Here is an 18920-nt window from a genome sequence, read left to right on the forward strand (position 1 = left end):
GGTACTCTTTTTTTTTTTTTTTACACTCCTTCTCTCAGATCGATCTTCTGATTTAACTTGACAAGACTGCTCAAAGACATTTTATATCTATTAAAGGACTGTACCACAGACCTTTATGGCAGGGTAATTAAACTACTACTTAAAAAGCAGTCACTTGACCCAGCTAATTATTATAGGCCATTTTCTTTTTCAGAAATTCTTGAAAAAGGTTGTTAAACAGCTAATAATTTATCTGCAAAGGAATAGTTTATATGAAGAGTTTCAGGTAGGATTTAGAATTCATCACAGTGCAGAAGCTGCTAGGCTACTGACCGTAACATTTTATCACAGGGATTAGAGCACGCTGTAGGTATTACAGGTACTGCACTGCAGTGGTTTGAATTAGTGATGTGCAGATCGATATTGAAATATCGATTCTTCTGATACCAGTAATTTATGCTCTAGAATCAATTCTCATATTAAAATATCGATATTTTAGTTCTTTGGGGTAAATTTGTAGTTTTTCATTAACAGGAACACAGTGGAAAGAAACTATATCATTTGGATCGTCTAAATTGGAAGGAACTACTTCCTCTTACGCCTTTCACAGTCATATGCAAAATACGGCTGTATAAATGTGTCCAGCCCCTGGCGTGCGCACTCACAACAATGGCTGAGCGCAAACGGAGTCATGTGTGCACGAATTTTACCTCCACAAATGGCCGAGATGCGGTTTGCGATACATGTGGCAAGACAGTGAGGTGTTGTGGCAACTCCACTAACCTTGTCAAACACCTCAGAGTAAATCACATCACAGAATATGATGAGCTTATGTTGAGGCGAACTGAAGAGGAGGAGAGGGACAGGTGCTGCTAGGGGAGACAGACGTCTCTCGCGGAGTCCTTTACTGCTGCAGGCAGGCAACGTGCTCAAATAGCACACATGATACATTCTACATGATAATTCTACATTATTAAGCAATATGAACAAGTAGTCTGATGTCCTGTAATCATTATGAAGCTATATTATTACAATTACATAATACAGTTATATATTGTATTATGAAATACAATGAAACATTAAGTTTTTGTACAGACTATCGGTATCGGATCAGTATCGTCGATACTACTCTGAATTTTACTTGGTATCGGATCAGAAAGGAAATCAGTGGTATCGCACATCACTAGTTTGAATCATATCTATTTAACAGACTCCAGTCTGTTCACGTAAATGGAGAGTCCTCTTCACACACTAAGGTTAATTATGGAGTTCCACAGGGTTCAGTGCTAGGACAAATTCTGTTTACATTATACATGCTTCCCTTATTATCAGAAGGCATGAAGCCAGATAACACACACCAATTAGTTAAACTGCATGAATGTCTTAAATACATAAAGACCTGAATGGCCTCTAACTTTCTGCTTCTAAATTCAGATAAAACTGAGGTTATTGTACTCGGCCCTGAAAATCTTAGAAATATGGTATCTAACCAGATGCTTGATCAGAATGGCATTACTTTGGCCTCCGGTAACACCGGGAGGAACCTTGGAGTTGTTTTTAACCAGGATATGTTTTGCAATGTGCATATTATAACACAAATAGAACTAATTTGTAGGACTGCTTTATTCAATTTAGATGATATCCCTAAAAATAGAAATATCCTGTCTCAGAGTGACGCTGAAAAACTAGTTCATGTATTAATTACTTCTAGGCTGGACTACTGTAATTCATTATTATCAGGATGTTCTAAAAACTCCCTGAAAAGCCTTCAATTAATCCAAAATGCTGCAGCAAGAGTCCTGACAGGGACCAGAAAGAGAGAGCACATTTCTCCTGTTTTGGCTTCCCTTCATTGGCTCCCCGTTAAATCCAGAATTGAGTTCAAAATCCTGCTCCTCACATACAAGGTCTTGAATAATCAAACCCCATCTTATCTTAATGAGCTTATAGTACCATATCACCCCATTAAAGCACTTCAGGCTTACTTGTGGTTCCTAGAGTATAGGATGGGAGGGAGGGCCTTCAGTTTTCAGGCCCCTCTTCTGTGGAACCAGCTTCCAGTTTGGATTCAGGAGACAAACACGATCTTTACTTTTAAGATTAGGCTTAAAACTTTCTTTTTTACTAAAGCATATAGTTAGGGCTGGATCAGGTGACCCTGAATTATCACCCAGTTATGCTGCAAGCTGCTGGGACTTCCCATGATGCACTGAGTGTTTCTTCTTTAGTCACTATGTGTTTATACACCACGGTACATTAAATGCAGTACTTATTAATGTGTAGCTCTCTTCCATAGAATATGTTTGTGCTGTCTTTCTGCCCTAACCCCCAAAGGTTGGGGTCATTTGCCTTTTTCTGTCAGAGGTTTCGTCCTGTTATAAGGGAGTTTTTTCTTTCCAGTGTCACCAAGTGCTTGTTCATGGGGGAATTGGATTGGATTGAACTGAATTGAACTGAATATGTGTCTTTGTGGATCATCCATACACACTGATAACCTTCTTGTCCAAATGTGATCACTTCTGGTTTCAGCATGAACACGGTGATGGCCAAAATGCCAGAGTACAAAACTTGCTCTTATAGATTACATGGTGGCTCCATCAAACTTGTATCTGTGTCAGCTTGTTATGTGCTCACTGGAGTAGATTGACCTTAAGTAAATATAAACATCTCTTAACTCTTAATATGCTAAGCCAGGGGTGCCCAATCCCAGTCCTCGAGAGCTACCGTCCTGCAGCTTTTAGATGGATCCTTGTTCCGACACACCTGAATCAAATGAATGGCTTGTTATCAGGCATTTGCCAAACTTGATGGCATGCTGAAGAGGCAATCAAACCATTTGATTCAGCTGTGTTGGAGTAGGGATGCATCTAAAAGCTGCAGGACAGTAGCTCTCGAGGACTGGGATTGGGCACCCCTGTGCTAAGCAATCTGACATAGCAATATAGAGTTTTCTGGTTCTGTGTCAAACATCCATTCCTGTGCATCTTTTTGTTTTTGTTTTTAAATTCTTTGTGGGAGGAACTCAGAGGGCACAGGAAGTGTAAAACTGGGCAATGACAGCTCTGCTCTACTTCTGCACTTAAGACGTTATGCAAGAGAAGATGGGGAATTAGCATCTGATTGCCTGCATTAAATGTGAGGATAAAAAGCAAGATAGAAAGAAAAGCCATGATGCAATCGTGATGTTGTACAATCAATACAGCTAACTGATACTCATGATAGCAGCACAGTGTTAAGATGATGTGTAACTGGACACAGAGCAAGTCATATTATTTATAAAACATTTTCATTAATAATTCTCTAAAATCCAGCCACATCACAAACAAGGTCAAGAAGTTCACACAAACTAGTAAAAGTAATCCCTAAAAGATACCTCGACTTTGTTCTTCAGCTCAGTGATGCTAGTTCAATGCAAACTGTGCATGATATCGATAACACTATTACTCAAAGCCAACCAATTTTCTTTGGAATTCGTGAGACCAATTATGAGGAAAATACTATAATTTACACACACATACAAAAATAGTTAAAGACAACACTTATAACACCCACTTATAATCAAATAATCTCAAATCACTCAATCAACGAGATGATGTAGACACACTTCGAAGTCCCTGAAAATGAGTTCCTCCACTGTTGCATGCTGATGTAAATTAAGCTTGCTAATGTGACCAGTAAAAAAAGACTCCACATAAAAATGATTTTGTATGCACAGGCAGCTAAAACACAGCATCTGAAATCAATATTTCTTGACTTTATTAAACATATCAGATACCTTTCATACCTGTAGATTATCAAAGGTAAGATGACGACATACTCACCGTTTTCTTGTCCATCTTGTGTACTTTTTCTGAAGAGTGAGAGCAATAACAACCATGCAATCATTATCATAATAATCGTGATGATCCTCTTGTGTAGAACTGTTTATTTCTTGACAGAAAAAACTGTCATGAATCAAGCTGAGTTGTTGTGATAGCTGTGGCAATAAACATCAGCTCGAAGGTGGTTGAAAAGCAGATTTCCGAGGCTTCTTTTATCGAAGCAAAGACATTTACACAAGGAAGTTCGGGTTCTGGTTGAAGACTGACACAGACAGCAGACAAATGTCACTGTCTGTGTCAGGTTACTTCCTGTAGCCTGCCTTCCTTCATAAACACAGTTTGGAAGTGCATTTGAGTTAGTAATGATTGTGAAATCCATGTGGACCCCACCACAGGAAATGGAGCAGTTGTGTTCTCGTAACTGTGACTCACAGCAGCGAGCTCAGACATGCTCTGAGGCTGTTTACATACCTGGAAGTCAATTACTATAAAAACATCATCCAGAGAGAGAATCAACAGATCAAGGAAAGTATCAAAAATTCAAGCTTTAAAATTTGGAAGTGTGTTCAATCACCACTAAATACACAATGAAGAATTTGAAGAAGTACTGCAGGTGAAAAACAAACAAACAAACAAAAACACTTCACTGTAAAATGATGATAAAGCCAGTATCTGCCTGCCTGCCTGCCTGCCTGTCTGTCTGTCTGTCTGTCTGTCTGTCTGTCTGTCTGTCTGTCTGTCTGTCTGTCTGTCTGTCTATCTATCTATCGATCTATCTATCTATCTATCTATCTATCTATCGATCTATCGATCTATCTATCTATCTATCTATCGATCTATCTATCTATCGATCTATCGATCTATCGATCTATCTATCTATCTATCTATCTATCTATGTTCATGCAGTGTATTGCAAAAAGTCACTCACTCAGTTTCACTGTTTATAGTGCCAAATCACAACAACAGCTGCCTCAGCCTCAACTATCATGTGACCCCCTTTGAGCAAGCGCTTTGGTGGCAGTGGGAAAGAAAAACTCCCTTTTAACAGAAAGAAACCTCCAGCAGAACAAGGCTCAGTGAGGGGGAGGACAGGAAAAAGACGTGCTGTGGAAGAAAGCCAGAGATTAATATTAACTAATGATTGAATACAGAGAGGTGTATAAACACAGTGAGTAATAAAGGTGACTGAAGAGGAAACACTCAGTGCATCATGGGAATCCCACAGCAGCATAGATCTATTGCAGCGTAATTAATGGAGGGTTCAGGGTCACCTGATCCAGCCCTAAGCCATATAAGCTTTATAAAAAAAGGGAAGTGTCAAGCCTAATCTTAAAAGTAGAGACGGTCTCTGTTTCCCGTCTCTATCCAGTTCAGGGAATTCAGGTGTTCCAATCACTTCCATACGTACAGGTGTATGAAATCAAGCATGTAGACTGCTTCTACAAACATTTGTCAAAGAATGGTTTACTCTCAAGAGTTCAGTGAATTCCAGGGTGATACCATGATCGGATGCCACCTGTGCAACAAGTCCAGTTGTTAAAATTTCCTCACTACTAAATTTTCCACTGTCTGCTCTTCGTGGGATTATAACAAAGTGGGAGCGATTGGGAACGACACACACACAAATGATCCTTGCAAATTATATTTTTAGCTTGGCATGACTTGCAACGAGGGGGAATTCTGTGGAAAATCACCCGAGTCATGTGATTTATTTCTCATTATCTCAATAAATTCTTCCTTTGTCAGTCATTTAAACCAGAGCATGGTTGAGGACTTTGTTGCTTACACAGACCACAAAGAGAAAGTTCAGCCTTTCCTGTTCACACACTCACACACGCTTTCTAGAAAAATACTGTCGGTCAGGATGTGAGATTACAGTTATGGTTGTGGTGGTGAACCCCACACACTTTGAAGATATGTCAGCTGTAGGGAAATGTTTTGCTTCTCTTATTTCCTGAAGAATATCCTGTAGAGTTCTCATTGATCACAAGAGTCTCCTCAGATTTCAGCATTTAAGACCCTTTAAGTTGGTTTTTGGAGTTACTCTTCTGTAGGATTTAGGTGAATTTTTTTTTAACTTTATGAAAACTCAAGTCTCAGGTTGACCTCAGTTGATATGCAGATTGTGGTCATTTCTTTACATTCTGATCGCTTCAGTTACACTGGGGAGGTTTTAAACATTTTAAACAAGATTATTTATCTAAAGTGCCCATAATGGGATCATTAGCTGCTCATTCATAACACAACATTATCTAAATGTTGTTACGCAAAAAAATTACAGTTGACCTAAGTTCAAAACCAATGTGACAGACTTTGATGTTATTGAGGTATTGAGGTATACTAGGGGCTTAAACAGTGAATATTCAACAAGAAAGTTTTAAGAAAAAAGAACAAAAAGTTTGTGCGCTGAAAACCACCAAAATTCCAGTCAGAAACTGCACATTCACTGATGTGAGCAGAAAATTTTATTATATTTACCTTGAATGGTCATGTATAATAATCCCAAAACAAACATTCAGCTGACAGCTCCCTCTTGTTGTACTGACGGTTATACAATGTCTTTTTACATGGCAAGACCAAGGTCTATTAAGTTTTCATTAGTGATCATGATAGACTACAGCTAGTAGTTTTGAAAGGGATTTGTTTAAAATTGGGAAGATCTCTTAAAGTCCAGACTCATTTTTGGAGCCACCCTCGAGTGAGCACTGTAGGAGCTCTTGGCACTTCAGTGATGGTTTTCTGCTTGTTTAGGCTGTACATCTTGTACCACCTATGTGGGTTTCATGGAGACACTAATATGTGTAATTTCAGGAAGGTAGAAACAATTTTTCTTTTTACAAGGCACATCAAGTATAGCCAATCAAGTTTGGACTTTAGGTTGTTTTTCTTTTTTAGCCTTATTATTTAAAATTTGCCCTCTGTGATCAGCTAACGAGTCATCGAAATGTGAAAGGGTGCCTCAACTACTCAGTTGTAGTTAGAATAGTTTGTGCTTGCAGCTCCTGATGATAAATCTACTGAAATAAAAGTCAATCAGGACATGCAGGAGGAGGTACCACAGAAATACACCAAAGTACAACAGCTGTGTAAATGCACTTGTATACTTTGCACCCCAGACATGTAATGTGTGACAGCTCATTATCATCAGTAATATAGTGCTGGCTCCATAGAGTGTTCACTACTCATGCAAACATCACCACAGCAGATCAGTCATCATGGTGCTTTCACGTTTCTCTCTAAACCAAAACTCTTTGAAGGTAACCAGGCAAAATCAAATCACATTAAAACACTCTTGAAGCTTCTTGTTTTATTGGTTTACAGCACTGAATCGATCGTAATTTCTTGGTTCTCATAAACACAGATCAACAGCAAAGACCTCTCAAAGCTACATGGAACTTTTCACATTTTTTCAATAAGGTAGGGCACTCATAAATACATAAAACACACATGAATCAGTCTGTCAGTTCTGAGATCCTCTATTGTTCATTTTCTCTTCGCTCCGACATGATCAGCTCAGTTTCTGTGGTGATGGCAGTCTGATTCAGACAACAGCACTAAATTGAAAATGCAAACAGCTGACATTTGTACAGACTTCACAGGATTCACAGGAAAACAAATCAGGCTTTAGAAAGGCTTTTCTCAAATGTCTGAGTGGAATTTCTAGATACATTTTCTTTATTTACACCGTTGGCTTTTAATTGTCCAACAAACAAACAAAATGAACAAAAAGCAGACTTTAGACTGTTCTAGAGGCCAAGTGGGGACCTCATGGAAATCTCTGGATGACAGGGAGAAATGTGTATTCACTGACAGGTTTCTGTAAACCCAGGTAGACAGCAGAGTGCTGCAGTCACCTGCGGTTTGCATGGAAGATATTGACTTGTCTAAAAACATATTTGCTCTACTCTTCAAAGTAAAAGTTACACAGTTGGAAATGTGTTGTTTGCAATGTAAGGCACAACTTTTACTTTGAAGGCAAAGAGTCACTTTTTAGCATCACACTTTTCACAGTTTCTCTTGAGCTCATAGGGTACTTATTGAGTGTTTGCAGGCAAGGCAGTATCTTCCATGCAAACTACTGGCAACCTGCAATAGCAAGATTTTCGATGCAGCACTGTATAGCTTGTTGTTACCAATTTCACCCTAGTGACTTCCATTAGCCACTCCAACCAGCCTGTAATGCAGACCAGGGATTCCATTACAGTTACCTGTATTTTTATCAGTGTATGAGTGATTGCTATTAAAAAAGAAAGATAAAAGGGGGTTGGTGTGTGTTAGCAGTCCTCAACTTTTCCTGGTTGCTTCCTCAGCAGGATGTGCAACAAATCAGTAAAAGCAACAATCACCAGCTTATGAGCTTCTGGAGTAAACCAATGTGCCACAATAGGGGAGTTTAGGTTAGGGTGTTTCCAATATACATCACTGAATAAATGCTGCACAAATGTTGTTGAAGCAGTTATTGGAGTTTGTGTGTAAATATGTCTTCTTTGTATTATATTTTGGTTCGGTATTTGTTTATGTGGATGTTTATTTTTTTCATTTGTTTCTTACCCCAAATCTGGGTGGTCTCACCTGAAGCAAGTAGAGTATAAAAGGAAGTCAGCTGCAGTTATAGGGGTTGGTTAGTGTGTTGGTGTTACGTTTTATTCTAGCCTGCTGTCGTCTGTTTGACTCCACAACTGACCGCTGGCCAAAGTGACACAGCTATAACCAGTAAGGAGTCACACATTTTCCTCTCGTGAGAAATGGTTGACAGATTATTTGAACACACAACCTTCCTGCAACAAGGTGACAGTGCTAACAAGCACCACTGCACCACAACACCACCAATGTATAAAACTGAACTAAAATGTATTGCATGCTTTTAATTGAAGCTAAACATGAAGACAGTAGAGCTCCTTTGAACACCTACCAGGTCACTGTGTGGATGAGGACAGCTTGTGTTTTCTATGCAGTAGTTAAGGTTGCTTCAAGTACGTGTGCAAGGCTTAAATATGTTCACACATGCAGCCGCTATTTGGAAGTTTTCTGTGGTAACAAAATGTACGTGGACACACAGGAAACGGGACTGTCTGGTTCCTCCTCTAACTCAGCTGTGGTAAAGCTCTCTTCAGGACTCTGTGGCTGGTATTCACTATCAATTATAGGCATCCCCTCCTGGATCTCGGGATGTGATTGTGACTGCTGGTCCTCACCCTGTACTATCAGGTTATATGAAGGGTTAGGAAATACATCATTAATTGGAAAAGATGGCAAGCCTGGCTGAGATGTAAGACCTGTAGTGGGTAAAGTAAGGCATGGCTGGAGTTTCTTCAGAGGCTTGTTGTAGTAACCTTTGGGAGTCTGAGAGAAGGCAAAAGGCATGTAGTCCTGGCCAACAACAGGCTGTGGTGGTCTGAATTGATCATGTAGTTCAGGAACATCCAAGACCTCATTGTAGTGACTCTGATCAAAGGGAAGATGACGAACGGTATGTTCATCCTGAAAAACAGAGAAAATGACCTCACATTCACAGGAAAGACATCTGGATCCATATCGATTATGATGATGCACTATACAAGGAAACCAATAAATAACTGAATAGTACAAATGTGTAGTGGACAGATTTAGGATTAGCTTGGGGTGACCATATTTTGATTTCCAAAAAAGAGGGCACTTGGCTCAGTCATGAAGCACTTCCTTAAAGAAACATATTTAACATATTTAAACGATGCCTTTTCTGTGCGATTAATGAATTGCGAAATAAAATATGTCACATAGGCTTTTACAAGTCAACAAGTGCAAAAATATAACTTTAAAGTCTCTGGAATTAAATAATGTTATAGAAATAATGCCTCATCTGCATAAGAAAAATTACCAGTACTGGGTCGGTACGAGGGAAATTTCTTTTGCAGTTCGTCTGAAAAGATGCACTTGCGCTTTGGGATCTTTTAAACATCATTAGGCGCGTTGCTGCGCGCTGTCTGTCCCGTCTGCGCTCATAAAGCAGCAGTTCGGGGATGACATCACACACACGGGTCCTCTGTTGGACTATAGGAAAACCCGGACATTTTTATCATTCACGAAAATCCCCCCGGACGCCCCGGGCAGAATGTAGACATATCCGGGGAAAACAGGACGGTTGGTCACCATACATTAGATAGCCAGTGCTATAATGTACAAAACAATTCAAATGGCTCTAAAGTGAGTCAGTGTGCAAACATTTGAATGCCCTGTTAATGCGCCCAAGTTTACATCTAAAATACATCTGGGGGTTAAGTTGAAGTTAAGTTTGGCACCAGAAACTAATTGGTTAGATTTAGTAACCAAAAAAAACTTACTGGTGATGTCAGCCACTTTTCAGTCAGCACTGGTTTCGGGATTGGAGGACAAACTTTGTCCTTGATGCTGTTGGGAGAAAAAATGCAATAAAATAAATGCCGGACAATGATTGGAAGCAAAAAATTAATGTCCATTGCTTACCATGCCCAGTGTCTGTAGCAGATGATTATGCTGACAGACAGAATAAGAAAAACTGCTCCCAGGGATATCAAGGTCAGCATTATCAAGTTATCAGCTGGTGAAAACAATGAACCGCATCGAGTAAATCAAAGAAAATGACAAATGTCTTACTAAAAAAAAATAGTCCGTATGGGGAAATAATTTACCTACCCGGGGAATTCAAGGTGACACTGATGGATGAATTACCACAAAGTCCAAATGCTGTTGATGCTGTCACCGTGAAGGTGTACCTACTGATGTTCAGGTTCTTTGCAGTGAGGCTGGTGGCTTCAGGATCAACTAAATCAACACAGAGTGACCGCCATTGTTACAACATAAATACGTCTTTAAGATCATCAGGCCACACTGGAGACTAACTTTATTTATCTAAGTCACAAGCTAATCTTTGTGTGCGGAGAAACAAAACCAGGACTTTGTTATCAGTAGAGAAACTTAATAGTGTGATTAAAGGCCATTAAACAACAAGTGCTTTACAAGAAAACGGCCCAAAATTCTAAATATTTCAGATGCGAACTCGTGTTGTGTATATACACACAGAAAGCTTTGTGTTTTTCTGAAAAATCTGTCCTTAAAAAAATCACACTGTGAAAGCAATGAAAACATTAAGTGATGATAGCTGGTCCTGAACTTTGAACAAGAAAAAGAAGGAAAGATTCTGGTTTAAACCAAGAGGTTGTATCACAGCCACATTTGAACATACTTAAGGATCACAGTGTGATATTTGTTTTGAGCTACAGCGCACTAAATGCAGTGGTCTAATTGGTCAGATCTGTATCTTTGCATCCACAGAATCAGAAAAATGTTTCAATGTTCAAAAAAAGAAATGCCATAAATTCATCGAGCAAAATTACGTTGTTGGTAAGAACAACTATATTAAGTATTAGTTAAATCTGATAAATATTTAGATCACACTGCCTGGATTGGATGATGATCTGGAGGCGTAGTCCATCCTCGGTTTTACCCCAACCAGCTTGGGCTGCGACGTGCCCTGTGATGTTTTGAGAATCCAGGAGGAAGTAGGGGTGGATCGCCTTTTCAGTTGGGCACAGTTCTCTCATGTTTTGTTAGTAACGTGACTGTCGTTTGGTTATGTTTCTTTGGGGCTAGGTAAGCGCTCCTCTGAGTTTGTTTCCTTTAGTTTGTTATTTTGGCGTGGGTCCACCCCGAAGCTTGAGTGACTCCTGTGAAACCCATTTTTGTTTCATTGTTGTAAATAAACGATTTCTTATTTTAATTTATGGTGTTATGTGCTGCTTGGGGTCGAGCTGGGGGTGGATCATTCCTCTCGTTACGGTTGGCTCCCCTAGACCGGCCGTAACAACACAAAATATTTACACAACCTTTGAGCGTCCAGTGTGTAAAGGCTTTAAGTGTGCCATCCTACTAGTGCCAGTGATACATTTATAAACAAACTCAGCAAAATATTGCAGTTAAGTGTGCAAAAAAGAAAAAAAGGATTTGGCTAAGAGCATAATTATTAAAACTTTTTTGTGTCACCCCCCCTCCTCATTAACTGTTATAATTCTTTTTCAATTTATCCAACTGCAATCATACTTTGCTTAAATCTACAGACTGGCACCACAAAAAAGGGGGACTTGGTTTCTTTTAAACTTGCACCACAAGGGGGCATTATATCCATTTGTTAAGTCTCCCTGTCACACTGTACCTGTGCTCACGTTAAAAATGTTCCCGCTCTTGTCCTGGTAGTAGAGAATATATCCATGGATGGAAGCAGTCTGCTTTTCCAGAGATATGGGCTCCCAGGATACCTCAACAGCCGAGTCTTCCTGTTTGTATTTGAGTTTAAAGAGCTCGCCTTCTATTTCTGGAAAGATGTGACATGCATAAAATACACTGCTGATTGAACCATCACATTTTGTGAGAAATCACTGAATCAGTCTTACTGGTCTCTCTGATGTAGCCCTCCCTTCTCTGTAGTAGCACCGGAGCTCCCTCAGTGCAGGCGTATATGGACAGCAGGTATCTCCGACCATCTTCAAAGTTCTCTGGAATAACAAAAGGAGCTGTGCTGAAACAGATGCAAATATGATCTGCAACAGTTTTGTAGGCAAAGATGAGGACGTACTTGAAAAAATTGTGGTATTAGTTCTGTTGGGAGGCACTTTCATCCACTCGAAGTAGCATTTACCGAAGACTGGACACCAGTCCACTATGTAGCCACAGCTGGTGTTAGGACTAACAGGCCAGGACAGGAAGAAGCTACCATTGCTGCCATTGATCCAGGAGGTCTTCACCTCGGATTTATCTGAAAAATACTCTTTAAAATTAGATTTTACAACATACTCCATGTAAAAAATGAAGAGGTTAAATCAGTAGATATAGTTAAACCTTGAAAATTTTTCATGGGTTTTGAAAGCAGTTGAATGCACTTTTAAGGCATTTGGCTTCCCTTCGCACACCAATAAAATGTGTCCAAATGTATATACTCTTCATGACTTGGATATATAGAGTATAAACACAACAATTACAAATTTGTATACTTATAATAACTATAATCTCAATCATGTGATCATGAAAACTGCTATTCCATTTCTGCATTAGTTTGGAAAACCCTTTGCTTACAGGCATCTGCACAGATTAGATAAAATCAAACCTCTTCCCCAAATGGAAATCAAAGTGAGCTTATCTGTAATGTGTGGTGCTCTGTTAGCTTCATACCTAGATTGCGGTGGGGGATGATGATGGTTGATGGGGATGAGCTGCCGTTTATGTTTCTAGCCGTGACGGTGACCATGTACTCCTCACTGGGGTCCAGCGTGAGTGTAAGACTGTGATTGCTTCTGGACACATTGGTTTGGTTTGGTTGATTTTTGTCTTTGGTCATTGCCCAGGCCACTTTGTAGTCAAAGATTTCTCCATGGCTCTGATTGGCCAATGGCATCTGTGGAAAAGTAACATCAAGACCTGAAATGGTAACAGTGTCCTCTGAAACATCACTTTCTAACTGTATAAGTTGTTGCACTGATATTTTTTCAAATAGTTTTATTAAAGATATTTTTTATTGCATCAAGTTGTGAGGCAACAAATTAATCCAACATGCAAGTACCAAAAGCTCTAGTTTCTCTAATGACCACTTGAGGCTGGCTCCAAATGTAAGTCAGTTTCCAGATGTAGACCTCACCAAGAGGCGTCATAAAAGCCTTGTAAAAGGCAACTTGGACTCACCTTCCAGGACATTACAGTCTGATCTTCCTTCACCTTCATCCACACATCAAGAGCATCTGGAACTGTGGTGCAACCAGACAAACAACATCTGTTACATTCACAATTTTTTTAAGTCTCTTCTCTTAAAAAAAACAAAAAACACTTACCATCACCCTTTGTGCGGATTTTGACACTTTTGCTCCAGTCACCCCATTTCCAGAAATGCTGCGCTGTTCCACATCGGACCCTCACGTCATAGTCCCAGTGTGGTATCAAGTCCTTGATAACTGCAGCTGTGAGGCCAACTCCAAAGTTTTCAGTCTAGAAACATTGCAAAGACAAACATTATATTAGCTGACTTCAGTGAAGACTTTTACTTTGAAAAGCCAATACCTTAGCTTCCTTTTTAATCTACTCACTTTGGTATTAGAGTTTCCATCACTGACATCTACTTGGCATGTGAGGTTGAGATTACTGTACTTCTTCACAGTCCAGCTCCATTTCAGACTGATGTTTCTGGGGTTCACAGTTGAAGCTGTCACTTTGTCTGGAGCGACCATGTGCACTAAAACAAGAGATCACAACAATCAGCTGATCTTAAGCATTAAAAACAGTCATTTTCCCCTCATTTTTTCCAAAGTTTTACCTCTTTTGGTCAGGTCTGCCCTGTCATGGAGCTCGAGCTTTCCCAGAGGATTAGTAACTGTTAAGGTCCAGTTCCTCTCAGCAGCATCCAGCTCCACTTTTTGCGAGCATTTACCCAATTGATGCATTGGTCCAATGTTGCATGGGCTAAAATGTAAAAATATACACTGCTTAAATATTAACAACAAAAAAATCGAGGAACCCAGCAAGACTGCTAATTTTTTTATGGAAGCAAATAAAGGCCCTTTCTCTCACCAGCCTCCACCGGCAGGTTTTGTGAGCATTTTCCCAATGCTGTAATGCAAAAGCATTAGTAACTTAAGTCTTTACCACAAAGGCTTCTGTTGGCTTCTCTGTTTACCACAAAGTATGATGCAGTACTCTATACTACTATGCCTGAGCGTAGTATCCATTTAGCCCATTAGCTTTCACAGTGAGAGAAAAAGAAAAAGACAAACTAACCGATGTTTGTGCATTTTGGACTGTACATAACATACATACTATGAACATAAGAGATTTTCAGTGGTCCCAACTGTGGCCATTCTGATATTACCCTCTACCTCACTACTCCAACAGAGGTTGCTTCATCAATTATTCAGAAAGAGAAAATTAAATTAAATCTAGTACAACAAAGACATTTACATCTAAAGCAGGGAGTGACTGTATAATAGCGCTGATTCATACTGCGCATTGTTATAGAAGAGTGAACCAACTGGAAGTTTATGGGAAAGACTATTTTTCGAAGTACTTGTGTGGATTGTGTGGTTCACTGTAAGAACAACTGAGAACTTTATTTTTGTTAAATAAGTAATGAAAGAGTGTAATGTGTCATGTGCTGCAAATGAGTTTTTGTCATGCCTTGACCCATTAAACCTTAAGCTGTAATCAGTAGTCAGATTACATTTTATTTACTTATTTTGAGACTCAGATCCTTAGAGCCTTTCTTTACTCCCATACTGGAGCTCATTGTTACATCAGAGGTGTTGTGTATTTCATTTCACCTTTCCTGGAGCAGGTATTTTCTTCTTACTTCTTCAACATCCTCTGTTTTCCTTGTTATATTCCAAAAACAATTGATGGATTCCAGATCCTGGGTTTCACACTGAAGACTACTGTCACTAGGGGGGTCTAAATTTATGCAAAATACCAAGAAAACAAAAAAGAAGAACCAGCATTTAATTACAAAATACATTTGACAAAACCACAAACCACCCTCAAATGCTACAATGCTGTAAAAAAGGATTTGGCCTCATTGTGCCAAATTTAAATGTTTCAAATCATCAAACAAATGTTAACAATAGACAAAGACAAAAACAGTAAATACAAAATACAGTTTTTAAGTGAGGGTTTTGTTTATTAAGACAAAAAGGCTATCAAAAGCTTCCTGGCCTGTGTTGTGTGTACAGTATTTCCTTTTTCTCAGTACTTTACTTGGGTTTGCCACTTATCTGTACTCTATTTTTAATAACTGTACAGTACTCTGCTTTGGTAACTATTGTCCATGATTTAAATACGTAAAAATTGTGTTTCTGTTCTGTGTCCTGTTCTGTTTGTATGTGTGTGTTTTTACTGCTGATACAACCAAATTTCCCCTTGTGGGACAATTAAAGGATAATTCTATTCTGCTCTTTGTGTCATACTTACATCCGGCATGAAAACTGGCTGTGTTTTTTCCTTTGGTTGTTTCACATATTACATCCCTCCAGTTTTCTGATTGTTGGTCCAGGTGAACAGTCAGGGAGTGCACATGTTCACTGATCTTTGTTGTCGTTACATTAGAGCCTTTATAGTTGAGTAGAAACATTGTTTTAATACTTTCCCCATCTGGCACCATGCAGCAGAATGTGGCTGTGCTGCCCACCTCGAACATTTGTTCTTTTGGGAGAACCAGTATTTCACCCTGGTCTGAAAAAGCACAGTGATAAGAATAAACAAGACTGTAAAATGTTGAAGAATGATGAAAAGATCAAATGATCTGAACTCAATATTAACCAGGTAGCGTCTTCTGCATCCATGTGCTTGATTGGTTGTTGTATTGGGACCTGAGCCGGACTGAAGGGCGAGCACACCGCGATGGTAAATGGGAAGTCCATTTCCAGGAATGAGTAGATCCTATCTGTGCAGGTGCCACAACAACTTCATCCTACAACATTATCATAAACAAATTAGAGTAACAGTTCTTTGTTTGGGGACTACAAAAGTAAGGATTATAGTTACCCATAATAATCTCTTACATTGTGTACAGGTTTGTCTGCTATGAGAAGCTGCAGCTCGTACACGAGCCCATCTCGCATCACAGAGCAAGAAGGGTCATCTTCCCACTTTAACAGGAGTGTCTGATTGTTGTGGACAAGAGTCACATTCTGAGGTCCACAATGCAACACACCTAAAGGAAGTGACCACAGGATATTGTATGGTTAAAGTGGAACACTGAACAATTCGTGACTCAGGACACAGACACAGGCCCCTACTTACTGATATTTTGTTAAGGCCTCTGGGGCAGACACAACCATTGTCATGAACAAGTATAGTATTATAGGCAGGTCCATTATATCTGCCAGATGGGGAGACTAGGACACTAAAACACTGAGGCTTAAAAATGCAGAGTCCAAAATCAGTGGTTAAACCGTGGTGCCTGTATCTTGTTTTGGGAGAACCTAAAAGTAAATATAAAAACAACTTACTAAGTAGACATTTGAAAGCTCTGCTCTACTTTTAGACTTGACTGATGAAGAATAGCGAGGAAACACTTGAGTTATGGGGAATGGAGTTGGTGATTTTCTGTACTGATTATGTTTATAAAAAGCAAGATGAAAAAGAAAAAGCCACTGTGCAGTCATGTGATGTTGTACAGCTAACTGATGTGTGATTTAAGGGCAAAGATGATGCGCTGCTGGTTTGTAAAGTCTTTTTTCAAAGCCACTTCATAAAATCATTGACATCTTGTGTTTTTGTTTTTTTAGAGCCCCAGTGAACATATGTGTCCACACATGCATGTCTGTTATATATTTCTGAATAATACACTAATACACTAATATTTTGCTCTATAAAGCTGAAACAGATTTTTTGAATTCTATCAATAGAATTAACCACACAGCAAGCAATATTATTTGTCAGATATTTGCATTAAAAATGCCCCACGCAAATTAGTGGAGGTAAAGCCTAGCAGATAGCTCGCAGACTTGTCTGCACCAGTCTGCTAGTCACAATGACCTTGCTTCTAAAATTGCAAACTTTGAACATTTATGTGAAACAAACTTGAATTATCCATTTGATTCAGAATAGGAATTAAGAAAACAGTATCATTTATACACACACAAAAAATGTTTAAAAAGAAATGATGCACACGTCCTTTCACATCCACGAAAATGAGTTCTTGGGCCACCTATGACCACACCTCCACCCTCGCATGCTGTAACTTTATCTTGCTGACTCGCACTGTATTTGTTTGTTTTATGACCAGTAAAAATCTGCACATAAAAAAATATAATATATGCACAACTACAGCCTTTACTCACTGAGGCAGCTGAAACATGGCATCTGAAACAGAGACTTCTTTACTAGAAATATCAGATACTTTTCGTACCTACAGATTGTCACAGAGGTTAGAAGATGACATACTCACCATCTTCTAGTCCATCTTGTGTGCTTTCTCTGAAGAGTGAGAGCAATAACAACCATGTGATCATGATAATAATAATCCTGATAATCCTCTTGTTTAGAGCTGTTTGTTTATTTAGATAGGAAAAACCTTCATGAATTCAGCCGAGTAGTTGTGGCGATAAACATCAGCTCGTCAGAGTGGTTAAAAAGCAGATTCCTGAGGCTTCTTTCATAGAAACAAAAGCATGTTCATGAGGAAGTTCAGGTTTTATTTGAAGAATCCGAGAACAAAGACTCAAACAGAGAAGAGTCCCAGTGTTGGTGTCAAGTTACTCCCTGTAGCCTCCCTCCCTTCACATATACACTATGGAAATCCATTTGATTATGAAATCCATGTGGACCCCACCACAGGAAATGGAGCAGTTGTGTTCTCGTAACTGTGACTCACAGCAGCGAGCTCAGACATGCTTAGGTGCTCCAGAAAAGCAGAGAAAAATCAGCCATCAGATTCTGAAAAACATGATAATTCCAAACTTGGCACAATGACAGGACCTGCTGGCTCTGATTTTCAGACCAGTTATTGTCTAATTTTCATACCTCAGACTTCTTAAAGACAATAACTTACAGATACAGTTCACATGCTGTCTTTTTTAGGCCTACCATTGTCATGATCCTGGGTCCTTTTGACCCAGCGTTTTGTGTTTTCTATTATTGTGATTTTGGTTCTGTTCTTCCTCAGTTTAGTGTTTATTCTTCTCTGCCCGTGTATTCCTGTGTCGAGTCTGCGTTTTAGAGTCTGTGTCATTACGTGTATGTGTTTCCTGTTTTACTTTGAAGGTCTTTGTCTGATGTCAGTGCGTTCTGTTTACGTTTCCCCTGCCTCGTCAGCTGTGATGTCTTGATTCCTGGTGTGTGTATTTATAGTGTGTGTTACCTCGTCCTCGTTGCTGGTTCGTCTGCTTCTCTCCGTCCGTTTTCCTGTGTGTTTTCCTGTGCCTCCTGTAATGATAACAGCAAATCCTTATTTGCCTAGTATCATGTTTTATGTTGTTAATACTCCTAGACTGTAGGGGGAGCTAGATAGCGAGAGGGAGTTACCTCTGAGCAGACTGTGATGGCGAAGCTTTGTTTACATGTGAACCACAGTTCGATAAAATACCTTCTCTTCAAGTAATGGTGTCATTCTTGAGAATCCACAACAACATA

At 39.3% G+C, this 18920-nt stretch overlaps 1 protein-coding gene across 1 annotated transcript; it reads right to left on the reverse strand.

The window, feature by feature from the left end:
- Positions 1-7122: 7122 nt before the first annotated feature.
- On the reverse strand, positions 7123-17930 carry LOC134619205 (leukemia inhibitory factor receptor-like). Its single transcript, XM_063464978.1, has 17 exons — positions 17737-17930; positions 16346-16497; positions 16104-16254; positions 15756-16016; positions 15113-15239; positions 14113-14258; positions 13886-14031; positions 13634-13787; positions 13488-13549; positions 12981-13203; positions 12388-12567; positions 12206-12307; positions 11968-12126; positions 10452-10580; positions 10263-10356; positions 10121-10187; positions 7123-9281 (listed from the first exon to the last, which is right to left on the reverse strand). The coding sequence occupies exons 1-17, from the start codon at positions 17798-17800 to the stop codon at positions 8814-8816; spliced, it is 2685 nt and encodes an 894-aa protein (XP_063321048.1). The 5' UTR covers positions 17801-17930; the 3' UTR covers positions 7123-8813.
- Between the last annotated feature and the right edge of the window lie 990 nt (positions 17931-18920).

Source organism: Pelmatolapia mariae, linkage group LG20 (assembly GCF_036321145.2).
Source record: "Pelmatolapia mariae isolate MD_Pm_ZW linkage group LG20, Pm_UMD_F_2, whole genome shotgun sequence".
In the NCBI taxonomy this organism is placed as follows: Eukaryota; Metazoa; Chordata; class Actinopteri; order Cichliformes; family Cichlidae; genus Pelmatolapia; species Pelmatolapia mariae.